At 47.1% G+C, this 20,889-nt stretch overlaps 1 protein-coding gene across 27 annotated transcripts; it reads left to right on the top strand.

The window, feature by feature from the left end:
• The first annotated feature begins 472 nt into the window (after positions 1-472).
• Positions 473-20,796, top strand: MBD1 (methyl-CpG binding domain protein 1). Of its 27 annotated transcripts, none has more exons than XM_054583660.1 (17): positions 473-630; positions 2,004-2,138; positions 5,152-5,266; positions 5,365-5,531; positions 5,619-5,701; positions 5,856-5,896; positions 6,275-6,421; positions 6,515-6,643; positions 6,823-6,897; positions 7,036-7,155; positions 7,239-7,307; positions 7,907-8,074; positions 8,428-8,727; positions 8,821-8,955; positions 9,269-9,397; positions 9,483-9,544; positions 10,656-15,131. In XM_054583660.1, exons 2-17 carry the CDS (start codon positions 2,029-2,031, stop codon positions 10,693-10,695), a joined length of 1,890 nt encoding a protein of 629 aa, XP_054439635.1. In that variant the 5' UTR covers positions 473-630; positions 2,004-2,028; the 3' UTR covers positions 10,696-15,131. The 27 variants fall into 27 exon arrangements, with proteins under 27 accessions (XP_054439635.1, XP_054439634.1, XP_054439632.1 ...); XM_054583634.1 differs by lacking the exon at positions 10,656-15,131 and adding an exon at positions 20,458-20,796 and having other exon boundaries at positions 523-630; positions 7,910-8,074; XM_054583635.1 differs by lacking the exon at positions 10,656-15,131 and adding an exon at positions 20,458-20,796 and having other exon boundaries at positions 523-630; positions 8,431-8,727.
• The last annotated feature ends 93 nt before the right edge of the window (positions 20,797-20,889 follow it).

The raw sequence follows: 20,889 nt of genomic DNA, 5'->3' as shown, positions 1-20,889 counted from the left end.
GGACACAATAGTCCCGGGGAAGAGTCGCCGCAGCGGCTAGCGAGCACAGGCGCGACCGAGGCGAGAGGTGGGAAAGGCGGGCTCCGGCACAGCCCCAGTCTTCGTCGCCCCGACTCCCGATTACTCCTCGTGGAAACCGCCTAGGCAACGGTGAACGCAGGGCCAACCCCAACCCTCCACGCCCACTTCGGTTGGGACGGGAGAGCGCAGGCGCAAACGAGGTGGGCGGAGCGGCGGGAACGCGCTGCGGGTGAAGTGAGAAGCGCAGGGGCTGCGGGTCTCCCAAAGGGACGCGAGGATATTTGGGCTTCAGCGCGCAAGCGCAGCAGGTCCCGGCAAGGGGCGCGCGCCGCTGCGGTACGCAGTACGCAGGCGCGGGGTCCTCCCTATTAAGGGCAAGCACAAACCGGGCATTAGTGCGCAGGCGTCTCTTTAGGAGCGGAACCCTGGGGGCGGGCCCCGGATTTCCGGTTACGGGTGCAACGAACGGCCGCGGCGGCGACAGCTACCGCTTGAGCGGCTGCAGAGGAGGAAGAAGAGGAGCGGGGCAAGGCGGGAGTCACAGGCGGGACCCTCGTCATGGGGCCGCGGACCTAGAGCTACGAAAGCTACCGGCCCGGTGCCGAGCTGGTGAGACAGTCGTGGGGGTGGAAGTGGAGAGCGCTTAGGCGGAGGATGGGGAAGAAGTGAGGCTCAGAGCGGTGACGGAGAGGGCCCTCAGGCCGACGAGTGGGAGGAATGGCGGCGTCGGAATATTGAACGGGACGAATGGGGAGATTTAGGCGGAGGACGGAAAGGAATGGGGCTCAGAACGCTGACAGTGGAAGTGTCGGAATCGTGGGCGAGGACTTAGAGGAATGAGGGAGGATCTGAATGCTGAGGGGAGACATCGGGACCTCTTCGGTTAAGGAGAGACAAATGGATGTTCAGAACCTGAGGGGGATAAATGAGGGCCTCTCAGGCAGATGACGGAGAAAAAATGGGGGCGTTGGGATGCCGAAAGGGAGGGACGGGGTCTCTTATGGAGGACGAGGAGAAATAGGGTGTCACAACACCGACAGGGGATGGCATGGTCCCGGGATAAGGACAGAGAGGAATGGGGGGTTTAGAATACTGAGGGAAGAAATCGGTCTTCGGGCTGATGAGGGCAGTGGAGGATGAGGACTCTGAGGGGAAAGAGCGAGAGAACTTTTAGCTGCAGAGGAGAACAGTAGGGAGGTCCTGGGCCTGAAATTGGGGAGGAATTGTGGCTCAGAACACTGACAGAAAATAAGGCGGGAGGATATCAGGCTGAGGAACAGACGGAATAAGGAGCTGTTCAGGCCGGGGACGGACGGGAGGCGTGGACTCTGGTAGAGAACACACAGTAAATCGAGGCAACACTGTGGTAGCACGGTAAGAAGGCATCGTACAGGGAAGGAACGGGAGGGTTAGAAGACTGAAAGAGAGAAATTGGGAACTCCTGGGTAAAGGAAGGGAGCAAATGGGCGTCAGAGCACTGACATGCAGTGCTGGGACCTTAGCCTGAGGATGAGAGGAATGGAGGCCTCTTGAGCTGAGTGTGGGGAGTGTGGAGGTCTCAGGGTGGCAAAGGGGAGGAATAGGGAGCCAGTAAGTCAAAGGCAGAATGTCTTCTGGGCCAAGGGCAGAGAGAAAGGAAGAGGAAGAATGAAAGGTTCCTAGGTTGGTAGTGGGGAGAAAGGATGGGCTTTCAGGCTGCGGATGGGGAGGAACAGGGGATCAGGACACTGAGAGTGAGGAAGGAGAATCCTTGGGTTGAGAATGGGGCTACCTCCTTTCAGGTCAAGAGGATGGGGAATGTCAAGCTCCTGGGCCCAAAACAGGGAAGAACTAGTGAGAGTGGGGGCTTTCTCTTATATTGGCCAGTTGCCTATAGCAGGTCCCAGGTCTTGGACAAGTATTAATAGATAGCAGTTTGTGTGGCCAGGGGCACACATGTCACCTATAGCCTCAGTTTCTCCTATTTTCCCTCTATGTTGCAGGCTGCTGCTCCTTCCCGTGTCCCCCATGGCTGAGGAGTGGCTGGACTGCCCAGCCCTGGGCCCCGGCTGGAAACGCCGTGAGGTTTTTCGCAAGTCAGGTGCTACCTGTGGACGCTCAGACACCTATTACCAGAGGTACTGGGTGGGTTGTGGACAGAGTCAGGGGTTGGGCTGAGCCCGCTTAGGAAGAGTGAAATCGAGGTGTGTGTGTGTGTGTGTGTGTGTAAATTTATGAGTGGGGATAAAGTAAAATTAGGTATATACATTTGATCCTCATTATTTGCATATTCCATATTTGCAAATTTGCCTACTCCCTAAAATGTGTTTGTATCCCCAAAGTCATTACTCAGCTGTGCTTTCATGATCATTTGTGGACATGCACAGAGCAGCAAAAAAATTTAAGACGACTGATGCACGTGTCTCCAGGTAGAACAAGGCCTCCTTATTTCAGCACTTGTACTGTAAACAAGTCCTTTTCACGGTCTACTTAGCGTTGTGTTTTTTGAATTCTTGTGCTGCTTGCAATGGCCCCCAAGCATAGTGCTAAAGTGCTATTTACAGTTGTAAGTGTAAGAAGTCTGTGGTGTGCCATAGGAGAAGATACATGTTAAATAAATTTTGTTCAGGTGTGGGTTGCAGTGCTGTTGGCTGTGCATTCAATATCCGTGAATAGAAAATGTGGTACATCTAGAAAAAGAAGGAAATCTGCCAATTTGCACACGAGGCTGCTCTAGAAAGTGCCAAAGTAACATGTATAGTATGTGATGAACCTAAGGTGGGAAAAGGTGGGAAACTGGCTAAATTTGTGTATCAATGAGATGGTGACTAATAAAAGTGTAGTGTACAGCATTATGAGGCTGAAAGCTAAGGACATTGACAGTTGCGTTACCCAGGTTTAGGAAAATGTCAAACCTGTCCCACACTTTTCCAAAGGTGATATGTTGTGAAAAATGTTAAATTTGCATGCAAGGCAGGTTCTGCAGATTAGGAGTCTGTGGAAGATTTTAAAAAATACCTGCTAAGTGTTATATGGGAAAACAGGTATGTAGAAGAATAGATTTTCAATGCTGATGAGACTGACTTGTTCTACAGTGACATTGGCAAAGAAATCTATATAATGCAGAGAGACTCCAAAGCTTCTGGCTTTACGTCATTCAAAGACCATGCAGTTAATTATTTGTAAGAGGATTATGTTAAGTGGGGTCTCTTTAAACAGAAACACACATAAAACAAGGTTACATAGGGTCAATTTACAAAAATGTTGTGATCTGAGGCTCGTAGGAACCCAACCTGTAGTTCCACTAGGAGCATTGGTTCTGTATTCACTGATTCAGTGTTAAAGATGAATTTATAACTATCATAAATAATGAAATTTGACTATAGTACATAAATATATGTTTATAAATAATTTACACTTAAGAATTTAAGGTATTTCGAGATATATTAGTGATGTACTAGTTATTAAATTTTCTATACTCTTCCTGAACTTTGTCTAAGTTGCTATTTTCCTGGAAGAATATAATAAAATTACAAATATAATTACATTATTCATATGTAGTTGTACTTTTATTCACGTATTCATAATATATAAAACCGCCTTAGCTGGTGTGGCTCAGTGGATTGAGTGCCAGCCTGCAAACCAAAGGGTCGCTGGGTCAATTCCCAGTCAGGGCACATGCCTGAGTTGTGGGCCAGGTTCCTAGCAGGGGGCATGTGAGAGGCAACCTCACATTGATGTTTCTCTCCCTCTCTTTCTCCCTCCCTCTCCCTCTCTAAAAAATAAATAAAATCTTTTAAAAAATAAAAAAGACTTACTGGTGTTGCTCAGTTGGTTGGAGAGTCTTCCTGTAAACTGAAAGACTGTGGGTTCAGTCTCAGGTCAGGGTGCATACCTCCATTATGGGTTCAATCCCCAGTCGGGTTGGGGTGCATACAGGAAGCAGCCAATCGATGTTCCTCACATCAATGTTTCTTTTTCTCTCTCCCCGCTTCCCTTCCTCTCTTGTCTAAAAGCAATGAAAAAAAAAATCCTCACGTGAGAATAAAAAAAAAAAACACCTTTCAACATTTATAAATGTAAGTGTAATCATCAAGAACTGTAGAGGATTAGAGATTTTACCCTAATTAGGTCAGGATAACAAGTGGGTATGTCACAGTATTTTGGATGTTGGTAGGAGATACGAGATTCCTGGATCAAAGATTTTCGAAAGAGTTTATTATTCATACCAATAGCAGTATCCAGAATGACATGATTTTCATGCTGGTTCCCTGATTAGCAGTTCCCACAGGGGTGACATGAAGAGGGCTAACTAGCACCTGCACATGCTCTGGGTTATGTTGTAGGAAGGGAACCCTGAGTCCCGCCCCCCCCCCCTTTTTAAAATTAAATTTATTAGGATGACATTAATTAATATGGCCATATAGGTTTCAGGTGTACATTTGTATGCCTACCACCCAAAGTCAAATCATCTGTCACAGTATATTTGGAATCCAGTCTTTAAAATGTTTAGGACAGTAAGGATGCCTTCCCTTTGCTCTAGAAAGAGACCCTTTGTCTTATCTTCCAAGGTTTTTTGCTGTACAAACATCCTTGAAAAGATAGTTAATTGCAAAGGACAGTTCATGCCTTCTTGTAGGACATGGAGAAATGCAAGAGACCTGTTGAGTATTGTGTTCTAACATCAGTTGCTTAACACTTATTTTTCATGTAGTGTTTATTTGTTTACACATCTATTTGTATGTGTACCTCTACATACATTTCTACATGTATCTTTTTAAATATGTTTTTTTACGTAAGTTTTCTTGGACGTTTAGTATGTAAGCTAATACATTTATGTGTTATTTAATGTGTTTGTTTCTATTTGTTTACTTCACTTATATAGAATACCACTAGTAATGTATATTATGAATACACACATTCATCTGCATTTATATTACTTATCAATGTTTGTATAACTGTTGGTATTTATACATCTTTAATATTTTTGTCATTCAGGGTTAGTTGGGGTAGGGCCTGGTCAGGCAGGTCCCAGGCTACTTTTTGTATTCCACCAGCCCTGCAGGCCTGTTGACCTCCCAGTGGGAGGGTTGTATGGGTGGAGCGGCAGTGGTTCCACCTGCCTACCAACCCTTCCTGGCCCACCCCCAGCCCCACAGGAGACAGGATCCGAAGCAAAGTTGAGCTGACCCGATACCTGGGCCCTGCGTGCGACCTCTCCCTCTTCGACTTCAAACAAGGCATCCTGTGCCACCCAACTCCAAAGGTACTATGCAGTATGGGGTACTCAGATGCAGGGGTGGCTGAGCCACCTAACGCCCGCCCACTGACCTACATTCTTCCTTGCCTTGCTCTCATCTCCAGGCCCATTCTGAGGCTCTCCCCAGCAGGAAGCGCAAGAAGGCTTCAAAGCCAGTTAAAGCTGGGAAATGTCAGGTTGGACCCCAGAAAGTTGAGGTCAGAAAGGAGGCCCCAAGGGAAGAGACCAAGGCTGATGCTGACACAGCCCCAGCTTCGCTCCCTGCGCCTGGGTGAGTTTTGGCCTAAAGTGAGTCAAGTGGGTGATGGTTGTAGTTGGGGGTGCACTCAGGGACCCCCACTTATTTCTCCTACGCCAGGTACTGTGAGAATTGTGGAATCAGCTTCTCAGGGGATGGCACTCGAAGGCAGCGGCTCAAGACATTGTGCAAGGACTGCCGAGGTGAGTGGCCCCTAGGACACTGGGAAATAGGAGCTGGAACAGGTCCGTTATTGGACTGGAGGTTGAATGATGGATGTCAGGGCAGAGGCATTGGATAAGGTCAGAGATCTGATGCTCCCTTTCCACTTTTCTTCTTACCTCTCTTTCCCCCCAGCGCAGAGAATTGCTTTCAACCGGGAACAGAGGATGTTTAAGGTAAGCATGACCTGCCATCCTCTTCACAAGTGTTTGGTGGGAGCAAGATGTGATGGGAGCTAGTGGAGTGTCTGAAGGGATGGTGATGGATCCACAGGGTGTCAGTCATTTTGTAGGGAGCTAGCCACAGTCAGCAGACTGTAATGGGAGGTAATGAGGTGTTAGTAGACACAGTGATGAGGTTAACAGGAACAGTAGACGACGTGGTGGCCTCAGTGATGGTGGCTAATCAATAATTATCAGATACAGTGATGAGGCAAATGGGGACTAGCAGACATGGTGGTGGGAGCTAAGGTAGGGTCAGCAGACACTTGAGGGGCAGTGCCCCTGGAGTCACTCTGCTTGGGCATGTGACCTTGCCCCACCCATTCCTGGCAGCGTGTGGGCTGCGGAGAGTGTTCAGCCTGCCGGGTAACCGAGGACTGCGGGGCTTGCTCCACCTGCCTTCTGCAGCTGCCCCATGATGTGGCCTCGGGGCTGTTCTGCAAGTGTGAGCAGAGACGGTGCCTGAGGATTGTGGAAAAGGTGAGTTGGGCAGGTGGGGTGGGCCCAAGTTATCCCTACCCCCTGGCCCTTAGAGCCCTGGCCCTGTGCATCATGCCTCTGGCCCCCCCACAGAGCCGAGGGTGTGGAGTATGCCGGGGCTGTCAGACCCGAGAGGACTGTGGCCATTGCCGAGTCTGCCTTCGCCCTCCCCGCCCTGGTCTCAGGCGCCAGTGGAGGTGCGTCCAGCGGCGCTGCCTACGAGTGAGTCAGGCTGGAGGGGCCGGTGCTGGTGGGGCCAGGGCTGGGGCAGAGCTCATTCTTCTGTTAAACTTGCTGCTGCTGCTGCTTCCTTTCAACTGGCCTTGCCCACCTCATGTCTTCTTTTCTCCTTCACTCCACTCTCACCTCCCTGGCCCCACCTACCTGCTCCTGTCTGCCAGCATCTTGCCCACCGCCTGCGTCGCCACCATCAGCGATGTCAACGACGCCCTCCCCTAGCTGTGGCTCCCCCTGCTGTGAGTGCCCCATCCCACACTCTGCCTGTCTGTCCCGTGCATGCTTTCTGCATTCCTGGGCGGGGGGTGGCGGGGGGGTCCTGTGTCTGCCTGGTGCCACCAAGCATAAACTAAACCATCTTGTTGGCTTTCTCCTAGGGTAAGAAACGTAGCCGCCGCAGGGGAGGCTGCGACTCAAAGATGACTGCCCGGCGGCGCCCCCGAACCCAGCCACTGCCTCCGCTTCCCCCATCGCAGCCTCCAGAGTCCCCAGAGCTGGTGAGGCCCTGGAGGGCAGGGGGAAGGCACAACCCTAATCTTACCCAGTACCTACCCTGACCCCACCCCATTTGCCTCTGCAGCACCCCAGAGCCCTGGGCCCCTCGCCACCTGCCGAGTTCATCTATTACTGTGTAGACGAGGACGAGCTAGTGAGTGGCCCCATCTTACCTGGACAAGTCTAGACTCTCCCAGGGCACTTGGTTAAGCCCAAAGAAGCACATGCTGCACTGGGCCTAATAGGGGAACAGGAAGGGACAGTATGGGTACTAGTATGGGATGAGCAGACAGTTGGGGAGGGACTAATATGGGATCAACAGGTGCACTGATAGTACCTAATGTCAGAGGAAGCAATCTTCTGGTGGGGCTAAACGAGGAAAAGCAGACACAGTTAGCAGAGTTGACATAGGAAGACTAGACATAGCATATATGGTGATAGGAACTGAGAGAGTTACCAAAATCCTGCTGGAGGTGGGAAGATCAAAGATATTGTCTTGGTAGCTAGTGGGGGCTAGCAGATAGAGAGATGGGTACTGTGTTGGAGCAGCCACAATACTAATGGAATTGAGAGCTACCTGGTACAGGTAGTGCCTGATGTAGGACTAGCACACACTGAGGTGTGACTAATGGGAGTCAGGCTAAGGCTACTGTGCAACCAGTTCCTTCCCACGGGGCTAGTGGAGAAGCAACAGGAACAGTACTGTAATTGTCCTAGTGACAGTACCTCTACACTCCCTTCCCTGTCCCCCAGCAGCCTTACACAAACCGCCGGCAGAACCGAAAGTGTGGGGCCTGTGCAGCCTGCCTGCGGCGGATGGACTGTGGCCACTGTGACTTCTGCTGCGACAAACCCAAATTCGGTGGCAGCAACCAGAAACGCCAGAAGTGTCGTTGGCGCCAGTGCCTGCAGTTTGCCATGGTAGGTGGGGCAGGAAGGGTCAGATGGGCAAGATAGGTTGGGCCAGGTTCCTTGGTACCTGGGAGTGATGGACAGACCTGGTATGTAGGTGTGTCAGGCCAGATGGGTCCTGCAGCTTCAGAGGGGAGCATGGGGCAGAGGGTTTGGTTAAGGATTAGCAGACTTTATGCCAGGATAAATGAGGAATCTGGGTGGCATTGGTAACAGGAGACTCGCAAGCTCAGCGATGAGGGGTTCATAGGTAAGCAGATTCTGTGACGTTACTGATGGGATCAGCAGGCATGTTGGTCAGGTCCGGGTGGTATGATCAGGTCATTGCATCAGGTGGCCATAACACCCCCCTTTCCTCACAGAAGCGCCTGCTGCCAAGTGTCTGGGCAGGGCCCGAGGATGGGGCAGGGTCGCCCCCACCTTACCCTCGTCGAAAGAGGCCTGGATCTACTCGACGGCCCCATCTGGGCCACACCCTGAAGCATCCCTTGGGCACTCCCACAGCCCGACGAGACCTTGCCCAGACTCCAATGAAGCAGGAAGCAGGCAGCGGCTTTGTGTTGCCCCCACCTGGCACTGACCTTGTGTTCTTACGGGAGGGTGCAACCAGTCCTGTGCAGGTGCCTCGCCCTACCCCAACTTCCACCGAACCCCTCTTGCAGGTGAGGGCTCCACCTTATCCTGCCCGTCCCAACCCTGCCCAGCCTTGTTCCAGGAAGCTGGGACCAAGTCTGCCGCCATCCTCCTTCACACAGGAGGCCCAACGCCCTGGCCTGAGTTGGGTTGTGGCCTTACCCCAGGTGAAGCAAGAGAAGGCGGATGCCCAGGAAGACTGGACACCGGGCACAGCCATCCTGACTCCTGTATTGCTGCCTGGCTGCCCCAGCAAGGTGGGGGTCAGTGATGGGTGATCTGTGAGCAGAGTGATGGTGAGCCATGATGATGGTTCTTTGCACAGAGCAATAGGTGTGCTGATTGCAGCTTCTTTGCAAAATTACCCTGCCTTCCCCAGGCAACTAGCTTTGCCTGCTTTGCTGCCCAGCTAACAGAAAAATGGAAATCTGTGAGGAATGGGATGGTTTTTCTGTGCTGAAGTGTGATGGAAGTGGGATTTATCAGCACAGTGGCAGGTTGGCCTATAGAGACTCTTTCCTCAGGCCAGCCCTGCCTTTCTGACTGTTGCTCATTTCCCACCTCTCCCAGGCAGTAGACCAAGGCCTGCCACTTGTGAAGCAAGAGCCACCTGACCCTGAGGAGGACAAGGAGAAGAGCAAGGATGATTCAGCCTCTGATTCGGCCCCAGAGGAGGAAGGAGGGGCTGGCACGCCAGTGGTCAGTGCTGGGGGACACCGTACCCTGCCCTGACCCAGCTTAACCTCACCAGCCATGTTGACCCATGATGTTAATTCTTCCCCAGATCACGGAGATTTTCAGCCTGGGTGGAAACCGCCTCCGGGATACAGCAGTCTGGTTGCCAAGGTGTGCCCCGTATAGTGAGGGGTGGGGATGGGGTGGGTGCCGGTCAGATGTGGGCCTGGAGTTTTGAAAGTACAGCCAATATTTTGCCATGTGCAGTGGGAGGTAAAGGCCCGACACCACTGCACTGATCATGATCTTTGAGGAGGCAGACCCCTAGAGATTTCCTGAGGTCCAGGTCAGGGCCAGCCTGGGGGAGGGGAGTGGCAGTAAGCAGAGAGGACTTGGTGCCCTGTGATGAGATTAGAAAGAAAAAATGCAGGAAAGCCTGGTTCCTAAGAAAAACCGACAGGGGTCAGACTTAAAATTTTTACTCAGAGATTCATCATTTGGGGTCTTCAATGCATTTAGTGTCTCCTAGAGATGACCATGTGGGCCCAGCAGTGGCAAATGGGCAGGAGATCTGGCTCCACATGCTACTGTGTGATCTTGAACTAGTTCTGCACCTCCTAGAGCATCCTCTATGGAGGGGGTTAGGCCATTTTTCTTGAGCCTTTCCTGGGCCTGTTGTGGTTATTAACAGTTTCAGCTGCTGTGCAGAACTGTCCCTGCAGGCCTGGCAAGAGGACAAAGGATAGGTGCCTGTAAGGACTGGGATAGTGGGTGAGGACAGGGAGTGCTGCTTCCTGCAGAATGTTAACAGGCCCTGCACAGAGCCCTAGACACAGGCAACCTAAACAGTTGACCACAGCACCTGGGTTCCTTTGTTCCTACAAACTAGTTTCTACAGACCAGAAATCCCTCTATCTGCACTTGGGCAATTACAGAGCTACTGATTTAGTTTCTGCTGGATACATTGCAGCGTGGGAGATACAGCAGTGAATACAGTGATCATGGGAGGCTTATCCTTCAGGAGACACAGGATTCCTGCCTTCAGGGAGTTTATAATCTAACTGGGGAAAACTTTCCTTGTGCATGAAATCATTACATATAATGGAGAAGGTAATGATGTGCTGTATTGTTGGTAATGGAAGATATTAGAAGAGAGAAGAGAGAGGAGGAATAATTAAGGGGAAGCGGATGGCCAACACAATAGTAGGAAATGGTTTTGTGATGCTCCATTTTGTACGTAGCAAACCTCATTCAACATACAGACCTGCTCCCTCTTCTCTAGGTCCAAGGGCCTTAAAAAACCTGGAACTAGAAAGCAGTAGACTGGAGGCTTCTGCAGACTGTAGGATTCAAGGTGAAATTTACAGACCGGCTTTATGAGAGACAACACTGATCCATCTACTCAGAGGCTGGACCATAGAGCGATTGCCAGGGCTTGTGTAGAAGTCAGTAGGAACCGGAAAAACCTACCACCAAACCAGAGGAGCAGGGCTGTTCAGTCCTTTGAGCTTATAGAGGAAGTAAGCAAGAAAGGAAGAGAGAGTAGAAAGTTGGTGCATCTGCTCCAGCTGGTGCAAATCCCAGAAGCCTGAGAAATAAGTTTGGATATTAGGGGTGGAGGAGCTGGGGTTGGGGTTGGGGGATAGAATTAGAACCACCATAAAACAACCTAAACAAGCCATCTTCATAAATATTAAGTGGCTTCTGGGTGAGACCTGGCAGTGTCTCTAAACATTTCCTCAGGGAAACAGCAATTGAAAATGTAATGTGAATAAATAAGGAAAGGAACTGCAATTTGGTGAGTTCTTCCTTATGGACCCAGTTTATTTCTCAGAATGGTCTTTTTAGGAAGACATCGATTTTGCCCATTTTTGCAGATGGAAAAACAGACTCAGAAATTAAATAACTTGTCCGATTTCAGACAGTTAGTATTGAGCCTAGAATCAAACCAGGTTGTAAAGTCCTTGTTCTTTAAGTCATTAACCTGTAAACTGTAATCCCAAGTTCAATGATGTAATAATATAGTAACAGAAGTTTCCAGCGACTCTGAAAACAAGGTGGATTAATTTAAGCATTATAGCAAATCCCTTACACTGCTGTCTCTAGCGTGGTTTAGGGAGTACCATGGCTGTGTGAATGGGGTCACCTTCTCAGAGCACCTGTGCATCCAGAAACTGGGTTCTTTCCAGGACTCTGGTGTTGCATAGGATTGTTCAAACCCTAAAGGGCATCCTTCCCCATTGGTTGCTGTCCATTTGGTTTGTTTCCCTTACTCCTCCTCCTCAGCCAAAGTATTCTTTTGAAGTAAAGCTGCCAGCCTGGCTCGTCTTTCTTGACAACTTGCGTCCCCTGCCCCTTGACATTTGTGCTTGGTTTCTGCTCTCAGCCTCTGTCTCCGAGGAGCTTTAGGTCCTGTCAAAGGGCAAGTTTTGGCTCAGCCCTGCATCACTTTCCAATACTTTGCATAGTACTAAAGTGATCAGACATGTGGTTCATTACTTTCCAGCTTTATAGGCTGGGACTGAGTGTATGCCCCCTTAAATTTTGTAGTTTATGTCCCTCCCTTGCCTTATTCCAGTTCCAGCCCTGCAGCTTTAGATAATTCAGAAATAGATTAATCATTCCCCTACCTTAACTCATGACACAGTCCTCTGTCCCTTCCTTTGCCTGTTCCTACCTACTTCAGCCAGAGTCCACTGGATAATTTTCTGCTATTTTGCTCCCCCCAGGATCCAACCACCGAACCCTAGTATTCTGATAATTTTGGCAACGATGTCCTAAGTGAAATTATTTGATTGGTATTCTGACTGATGAGATAAGAGTCTGGTTACCATGTGTATCAGGGTACAATTAGAAAAGCAGCACCACTAATATAAAGATTTTATATATATGTATGTATGTATATTTATATATATGTATATATGTATATTGTTTTACGGGATTTATTATAGGGATTTCACTATATGCAATTGTGGGAGCTGGTTAAACAGTCTCTGTAAGGCTGTCGTCTTTGCATCTACCTAATGCTGGAGCTTGAAGTCTGTAGGGCAGGCAGTTGGGAAGGGAACATGGATATAAAATGTGGGAGACCGAGGACACATTGGCGCCCACAAGCAGAAGCTGGACCCCCCTCAGATGTCCTGGAACCCATGTCACTGTCTCATCACTTCCAACTTCGATGATGTGGGTGTCCTGCAGAAGAAGCTGGTGCCTTTCACCAGAGCTAAATATGCATCTGGCCTAAGAATTTGAGAAGCTGAAGGAAGATCCTGGGGAAGGTGGGGCAGCTGCAGACCAGGCTGCTGACCAACACCTAGAAGGTGAGCCAGCAGATAAATGACAACGTGTGAACTGCAAAAGTGCCTGGTGACCCTGTACCACCCTTCTAAGTGTAAAAACAACATACTACTGCTTCACTTCTGCCCTCCAGTTAGCACATAAAATGTTTCTTGTGGCTCATCCTAACTGGAAGCATACAGGGAAGGGAGTTCTGGGAAACATAAGACTAGTCAAGGTGACACATCACAAAACAACCCTGCATGAATCAGCTCCCAAAGGGTCTCACTACTCACCTGAGGATAACTTGATAAAGCTACAATGGAAAGTGGAAGACCATGGATTTCATGGTGACCCCAGCAAATACCGAAATGTCAAGCCCACCAAGTAAAAACACAGGTCTCAGCTCTGTCATGCAAGTATTGAGAACTGGCCCATCGTAGGCTCTAAACTTAATACGGGGGTACAGGAATGAAAAAGATACAGGCCATGCAATTTTATTAAATACATCAATATGTATTAGAAATGGTGAACGGATTTCCAACTTCAATGGAATTTAATGGTGAAAATAGAATATTCAGGAAACCAGCAGGAGGACAGCCCTTGTGTGAACCTTGTTGGGGCGTAATAGGAACTGGACATAATATAGCCTCTGTCTCTAAGCTGTTTAATTTTAAAATTATTTTTAAATGATTTTTATTGTCCCATTTACTGATTCATACATTCAGTGTTTCTTGGGAATGTCTTGATGACGTTAACAGTGTTGACTGCCTCGGAGAAAGTGGAGTAGTGGGTGGCAAGATAAAGATCAGGTTCTGTCCAAGGACTTCGGGCAAATCACTTGCCAAGTGACAAGCCTACCCCCTCTGCCCTCCGAAGAGGCCCGCCAGGGGACATGGGGGCCATGGTCATCTCACCTGGGCTCAGAAAACCCTGCCCCCCATTCCTGGTCTGGGCAGTCCAGGGCCATGGCCTCCACTGAGCCTAAGGGAAATCGACACCCTTGCTTTAGATAGTGATTAAAACAGGCAAAACCAAACCGGAGTAAAATTACGGGGCTTGCCCAGGGTGAGGGCACAGCACAACAAGCTCTGGACCAACACTGGGGACGATCGAGGGCAGTCGGGTATTCTCCAGGGGCAGCTTCCACTGTTGCTGAAACTCAACGGGACCCTCCAGGTTGTACAACCTCAGGGGTGTCCTACAGGTGTCCCTGAATCTCAGCGGCTTTTCCCAAATGCCAATGCCTGGCTGAGGGTGTTTTCATTACCTCCCTTTCCCAAGGGTGTGGTGGTGGGTGGTTCCACTCAGACCAGCTGGTGGGCCAGGTACCTATGCGACTCGAAGATCAAGAAACTGGCTGGCCCTCCGGATTCCGTCCAGGGAACTGAGACAATTACTTTATGTATTTGTTTCAGGCTACATAAACTTAGCAGTAAATGAAAATGAGTATTTTTACTGAACTGCAATTGAAAGAAGAAGCATTATAGGAGAAAAAATTATTGAAAAGGTTTTTAGAAGAGAAGAAACATTATTTTGTGGCTGAAAAGCCGAACCAGCATTTCAGGAAATGGAGTCCAAATCTAGAAACGTAACATACCCAAAATCCAAAGTGGGTGGATTACAAATGATTAAGGAACGCTAATAATACGGTAAATGGCGACCTTAAGATGGTATACACAACAGTTGTACTTCAGTTGTTATTACATGACAGTGACTGACTAGGTACTGATTTTTTTCAGTGCTCTATACTCACCCCCGCTTTAGAAAAAGTAGCAAAATGTCATTCTTTATTGGCTTTAAGGTATTAACTACCACTTTGCTGTTGACAGGAAGTACAGCAGTGGTCTCCACCTGTGCTGAGGGCCCCTTCTAGGTTCCCTGTCTGGGACCTGGGTTCTCAGGGCCTGATTATCTGCACTTCTGAACCCCATGTCCTGACCCTGTCCACGGTGATCCTTGACTCAGGCTCTTGGTTTTTACTGTGCCCAGCCATTGGTATCACTGCACTACCAGCTATCCCATCTGGTCTGCCCTCGCCACCTTGAAGTGTTCTGAGTCAAAGCCCTGGTTTCTGTCCAGTGCAGTAAAATTTTTATTAACAGATTTATCATTACTGGTTGGGTAGGCTAACAAGGCAGTTTCGCGCTCTCGGCTTTGTCTTAGCTGTAAAGTGAGGACTGTACCTGCAATTCCATTAACCTAAAAGGTATTTGTGAGGCTCAAACATTTTGTGTGAAAATCCCTTGCAAATTACTGTAAAGATTTACAAAAGTGTATAAGGTGGTTTTGTGATGATTTACGTTCTCAAGATTAACCTAGACATGGTCACAAAATTTAATAACCTTTCCACACAATGTCCACTAAACTTTCTCATGCTTTTAGACGGTTTACAGGGATATAAATAGCAAAGTCAGTTGGAATGATACTAGATCTTCACTTCGTGTAAAGGAGGCCTTTTTTTTCCCTTTCTATTCTGATGAAGTCTAGAGGAAGAGGGCGAGGTTGGCAGCAGGCCTGAGCAAGGGCTGGCTGAAAACCAGCAGACTCAGCTCCCCTGAGCCCCAGAGGAAGTTGCGAGTGCGGCGTTTGCGGTCACCATGGTGACAGGACCAACTTCCGCCTAACTCACCTGCCCCTCTCCCGCGAGGCGTACCATGACAACCAGACTCCTGCGTTGCGGAAGCTGGTTGTCCTGATCACTACCGTTAGGGAACCGCAGCGGACACCACCCCTATCCCGAGGGGACTCGAAAATGTACAGCCAGCGGTTTGGCATTGTACAGCGGGAGGTTAAGGGCCCCACTCCCAAAGTGGTGATTGTGGTAAGCACGGGACGTGAGCGGGACCCTACCACTTCCTCCATCCTTCCGCACTCCAGGCCTAACGGAACCGAACCTGGCCTCCAGTAGGGGCTCTCTCAAGGGGAGAAGGTGCCTGCTGCATTGGAGTTGAATTTATGAAAGGAAGAATAAAGTCTCTTCCGTACTCCGTCCTTCCCCACCTCACAGCCTCCTTTCCCCCAGCCCTCGCGTCGTTCATAATATTTAGATTCTGTTTTTGGAGCATCACTAGGAATTTTGAGGGTTTTCAGTCTCCAAGACACCCGAGGGAGTTCATCCTTTGCAAGGTGAAGTGTGTGTCACTGGAAGGGGCTCTGGGCCAGGCGGCAGGAAATCAGGTCAGGGCTGGCGGTGATTCAGCCGTATGACCTTGGGTTGGTCCTGCATCCCTAGGAAAATTGTCTGTGGAAGGGGTGTTGGGCTGTGAGGGGTTGTGAGTGGTTATGGAGTCCTTCCTGTGTGAACTCACCTGTAACAGAAGTGTCGCAGCAGGCCTGAATGGCAATAGGATGGTTTGTTGCCTGGAAAGCTGGGATAATCATAGGTGGCTGGGGGAATGCTGCCTGCTGCAGGATTTGATGGATCCTGCTCAGAACCCCAGGCACTTGGTCCATGCACCTGTATTTCAACAGGCTGGAAAAACCCGTGTGTAATTAGACAATTACAGGGGTATTACTTGAGCACCAGCTGCGGGCAGCACAGGTGAGAGATACAGGTGAATACAATGACCTTGGGACGTTTACCCTTCAATAGAAGTCTCTAACCTGCCTTCAAGGTGTCCATTATCTAATTGCAGAAACAACTTGCTCATGAATAAAACCATCAGTGGTTAACAGTAGGTAATGATTGATATGCTATATTCTGTGATGTCACTTTATGGAAGAAAGATCAGGGATCATAAAGGATAGTTTTATGTTCCATGGTGCACATAGCAATTCTCAGTCAATTAATTTAATTTTTAAAAGATTTTATTTATTTTTAGAGAGAGAAAAAGGGAGAGAAACGTCAATCAGTTGCCTCTTGTACACGCCCCCAGTGGGGACTGAACCCACAACCCAGGCATGTGCCCTGACCAGGAATTGAACCAACAACCTTTGTTTTGCAGAATGACACCAACTGAGCCACGCTGGTCAGGGCAATTTTCAGTCAGTTTATAGGCCTGCTCCCTCTCTTTTAGGTCCAAGGACTATAGGATTAGGTCTGGAAATCAGTATACTGGAATTTTCTACAGACTGTAGCATTCAAGGTAATAGTCACAGGTAGACTACATGAGCGACAGAAACTTACCTACTTTGGGTTCAGTGTCTGAACACAGAGTTCAAGGCTGGTGCCATTCATTACTTGTATTAGAAACCAGTGAGGATTTCTGTTCTGCCAAATTACCACCAAACCAGAGAAGCAGGCCTATTTAATACTTTGAGCTTACAGAAAAATGAAAAGGTCAGAGTCAGTGCACCTCAGATTTCAGAGGGGATAAGAAGTATAGATGTTAGAGGTTGAAGAGTTGTGGTAGGAGAAGAATAAAAGCAACCAGAGCTGAGACTTGGATGCTAAACAACTCCTCCAAGAAAAAGCAATAAAAGATGGAATGTCTGAAGTAATGGAGAAGTGAAATGAGCCACAATTTGGTGAGTGCTTCTTGGGAACCCAGTTATTCACTTCTCAAAATAGTTTTTTAGAAGGACATTTATTTTGATCATGGGTAGAGAGGTAGAGCCCAGAATCAAACCTAGGATATAAAACACTGCTCTTTAAGACATTAAATTATAAATTGTAATACTAGAAACTATAACATGAGCTGTTATAGTAACAAAAGCCTTCAGTGACCTTGTAAATACAAGGTAGTTATAGAGTTCTTTGTTCTCCTGCCTTTAGCATGGTCTAGAGTCCAATGTCCACACGTGGCTTTTGAGCACTTGAAATATGCTTAGAGTCACACGTTGAGATTATCATATTTTGGATATATTGGTTAAATAAAATATATTATTAAAATTAATTTCCCCTGTTTCTTTTTGCTTTTTATTTTAATTTTATTTGTTAATTACAGTTTACATTCAATATTATTTTGTATTAGTTTCAGGTGTCTTTTTACTTTTTTAAATGCAGCTACTAGAAAATGTGAAATTACAGATCTGTTTTTGCATTATATTTCTATTAAACAGTGCCAGTTTTGACTTATGACAAGATTGTGCATGGACTGACATCTTCTTGTTAGAGAACTCCAGGTCATACCTTATTCATCCAGACACTGGGTCCCTCCTGACCACACAGTCCTGCATGCCCCAAGCCTTAAAGGGCTTCCTGACCCCCTGGCTATTGCTCAGGCTGTTTCTCAACACTGCCATCTAACTCCATTCCCCTCTTCAGTCAAAATGAACCTCAGTTTTGTTTTGTTTTTTTAAGATTTTATGTATGTATTTCTGGAGAGGGGGGAAGGGAGGGAGAAGGAGTGGGAGAGAAACATCGATGTGTGAGAGAAACATCAAACAGTTGCCTCTCGCATGCCCCAAACCAGGAACCTGGCCCACAACCCAGGCATGTGCCCTGACTGGGAATCAAACTGGCAACCTCTCAGTTCGCAGGCTGGCACTCAGTGCCAGTCAGGGCAGAGCCTGGTTCTTGAGCTGATGACTCAAAACCATTGATTTTTAATGACATTGGTGCTTGGTTCCTGTTCTCAGTCTGTATGTCTACTGGGAGCCTGAGTACCTACAAACATCCCTCCCAAGGTGCAGCCTCCACCCTGCTCTCATTTGTTGTCACTGAGTCTGCATTCATAAAACTTTATACTGCCCTGACTGGTGTGCCTCAGTGGTTGGGCATCATCCCCCAAAAAACGAGAAGTTGCCAGATCGATTCCTGATCAGGGCATGTGCCTGAGTTGCAGATTTGATCCCTGGCTGGGGTGCATATGAGAGGCAGCTGACTGATGTTTCTCTCATGCCAACATTTCTCACCCTCTCTTCCTCCCTCCCTCCCCACTCTCTTAAATAAGTAAAAATAAAAAAATTTAAAGCTATACATGTTAGAGAACAGTAATTTGTTAACTGGCTCCAGACTTTAAATAATTCTATTATGTATTAGCTACTTCCCATGATAGAACCCCAAACATCATCTGTCTCTAACACACCTTTACCCTTCCTTATCTTGTTCAACTAAATCTAGGTAGCCACATGTGTACCCAGATCCTGAATCTTTTCATCAAGCTGTCTCCAGATGTTGATTTTCTTTCCCCAGGAGAATCCCTCACCAAGACCCAACCTTATATTTTGGTAATTCTGACAGTGATATTCTAAGTGTAAATGAGCAGCTTGACTTTCTGCCATATGAGTTAAGAGTTTTGTAACTGTGAATCAGCTCCCCAGAGCCTCACTGCTGACATAAGGTTGACTTGATAAAACTGGCTGGAAATACAAAGCTCAAGACAATGGATTTAATGGTGGCTCGAGGAGGAGCAGAGCCCACACAGAAACATTGTCTTTTCTCTCTGTCATTCATATTGAGTACCTGATAGCGGTAGGTATTTTGTTCAATGCGAGGAATACAGAAATGAAAAAGATAGAGTCCATGTGATTTTATTAAATGTATCACTATATATTCAAAATAGTATATGCATTTCCAACTTTTGAGTAGATGTTGGTAAAAAATGAACATATTTACGGAAATTCAAGTTACCTAAAATGTCAGGAACACAGCCCTTGTATTAAACTTCTGGGCACCATAGAAATAGAAATGAAGTTCTACCACTTGTTTTGTTTTCCTTTTTTACTTTGCCTTCTTTCCCTCTTACCTCCCTCCCTTTCTTCCTTCTCACAAGTCATTTAATATATGTCCTATGTACAGTTGATCCTTGAACAACACAGGTTTGAATTGTGCAGGTCCACTCACACAAAGATTTTTTTCAATAAATACCTGTACTATTTTTTTTATTTGCAGTTGGGAGTCTGGGGATGTAGAGAGCCTACTGTATGCATTGATCTATGTCATTTTATATAGGGGACTAGCATTGGCAGATTTTGGTATGGGGAGCAGTCCTGGAATCAATCCCCTGTGGATACTGTAAAAACTTAAATTTGGGGGGGAGTCAGAAGTTATATGTGGATTTTTGACTATGTGTGCCCCAACCCCTATTTTATTCAAGCATCAACTGTACTTAGATAGTAGCCCTTTTTAATTGAAAATGTTTTGATGGTGATAACTATGTTGTCTGCCCCTGAAAATCAGTGGGGTACTGAATGGCAAGATCAAGGTCAGGAATTGGAAGACCTCTAATTCTTGTTCTATTCAGGTATGCTCCAGTTATTTGAAGCACCTTGGGCAAATAATTTGATTTCTATGGTTTGACTAGATAATCTCTAGAGTCCTATTCAAATTTTTTACTTTATAATTCCATGAACTTTTACTCAAATGGAACATGAGAAATATTTTAGATTGATTTCATGACATCTTAGATATAAGACTCAAAGAATCAAACAAGTTACACCTTAGCCACTTAAACTGTTTGCAGTTGTAGCAGGATGTATTAGTTTCATTATCGTTTTCTTTTTTTCTTGTATTGTTTTACGTTATCATTTAGCCCCCTTATATCCTCTCTCCCCCTGTGTTAGTTTTATATACTAAGTTTTATTTAGTATGAATATTGGTGGAGGTCAAGATTAATTGAAGATATGCTATTGGCCCTGACTAGGGTGTCTCAGTGGATTGAGTGACGACCTGTGCAGCAAAAGGTTACTGGTTCAATTCCCAGTCAGGGCACATGCCTGGGTTGCAAGCCAGGTCCCCAGTTGGGTACATGCAAGAGGCAACCAATTGATGTATATCTCATGTACTGATGTTTCTCTGCCTCTCTTTCTCCTCCTCTCTCCCCTCTCTAAAAGTCAATAAGTAAAATCTTTGGAAAAAATAAGAAAGAAATATGCTATTGATTTTGGATCTATCAAAAATGATAGTTGTTATTTGTGTTCAGAGAGCCAAGCCTCCCAAAGGCCAAAGGACTGAGCAGCATCTGGAAAGAATCCGAAGCAACCATGAGAAACATCATGCTATTTTGGATTCCATTAAGTCAATGGAGCGGGATCGCTTGAAAGTTGACTGGTACCAGCACAATGACCGCAAATTTGTGGATAGTCTTGTGAAAGCAAGAATCAAGGATGCCATGCAAGGGTTTATCATCAACACTGAAGAAAGACGAAATAAGTAAGGCTCACAAACCTGATAACCCAGACTATGAAATAGCCCTAGAACCACAACTTGAGATTGACCAATCAAAAAAATCAAGTGAATTCTATAGTAAGAATCATGGCCAAGATATTCATATTCCTACCAAGTCAATAGTTATTGCTTATTTATTTTTCACTTATAATAACCTATATTATCATGATAGCAAAAGAATAACTGC

The sequence above is a fragment of the Pteronotus mesoamericanus genome, unplaced genomic scaffold, assembly GCF_021234165.1.
Source record: "Pteronotus mesoamericanus isolate MK-2021 breed Mesoamerican mustached bat unplaced genomic scaffold, CSHL_Meso_final contig_74, whole genome shotgun sequence".
Lineage (NCBI taxonomy): Eukaryota > Metazoa > Chordata > Mammalia > Chiroptera > Mormoopidae > Pteronotus > Pteronotus mesoamericanus.
Note: the sequence above shows the minus strand (reverse complement) of the source record. Positions and strands in the feature narration are given on the sequence as shown.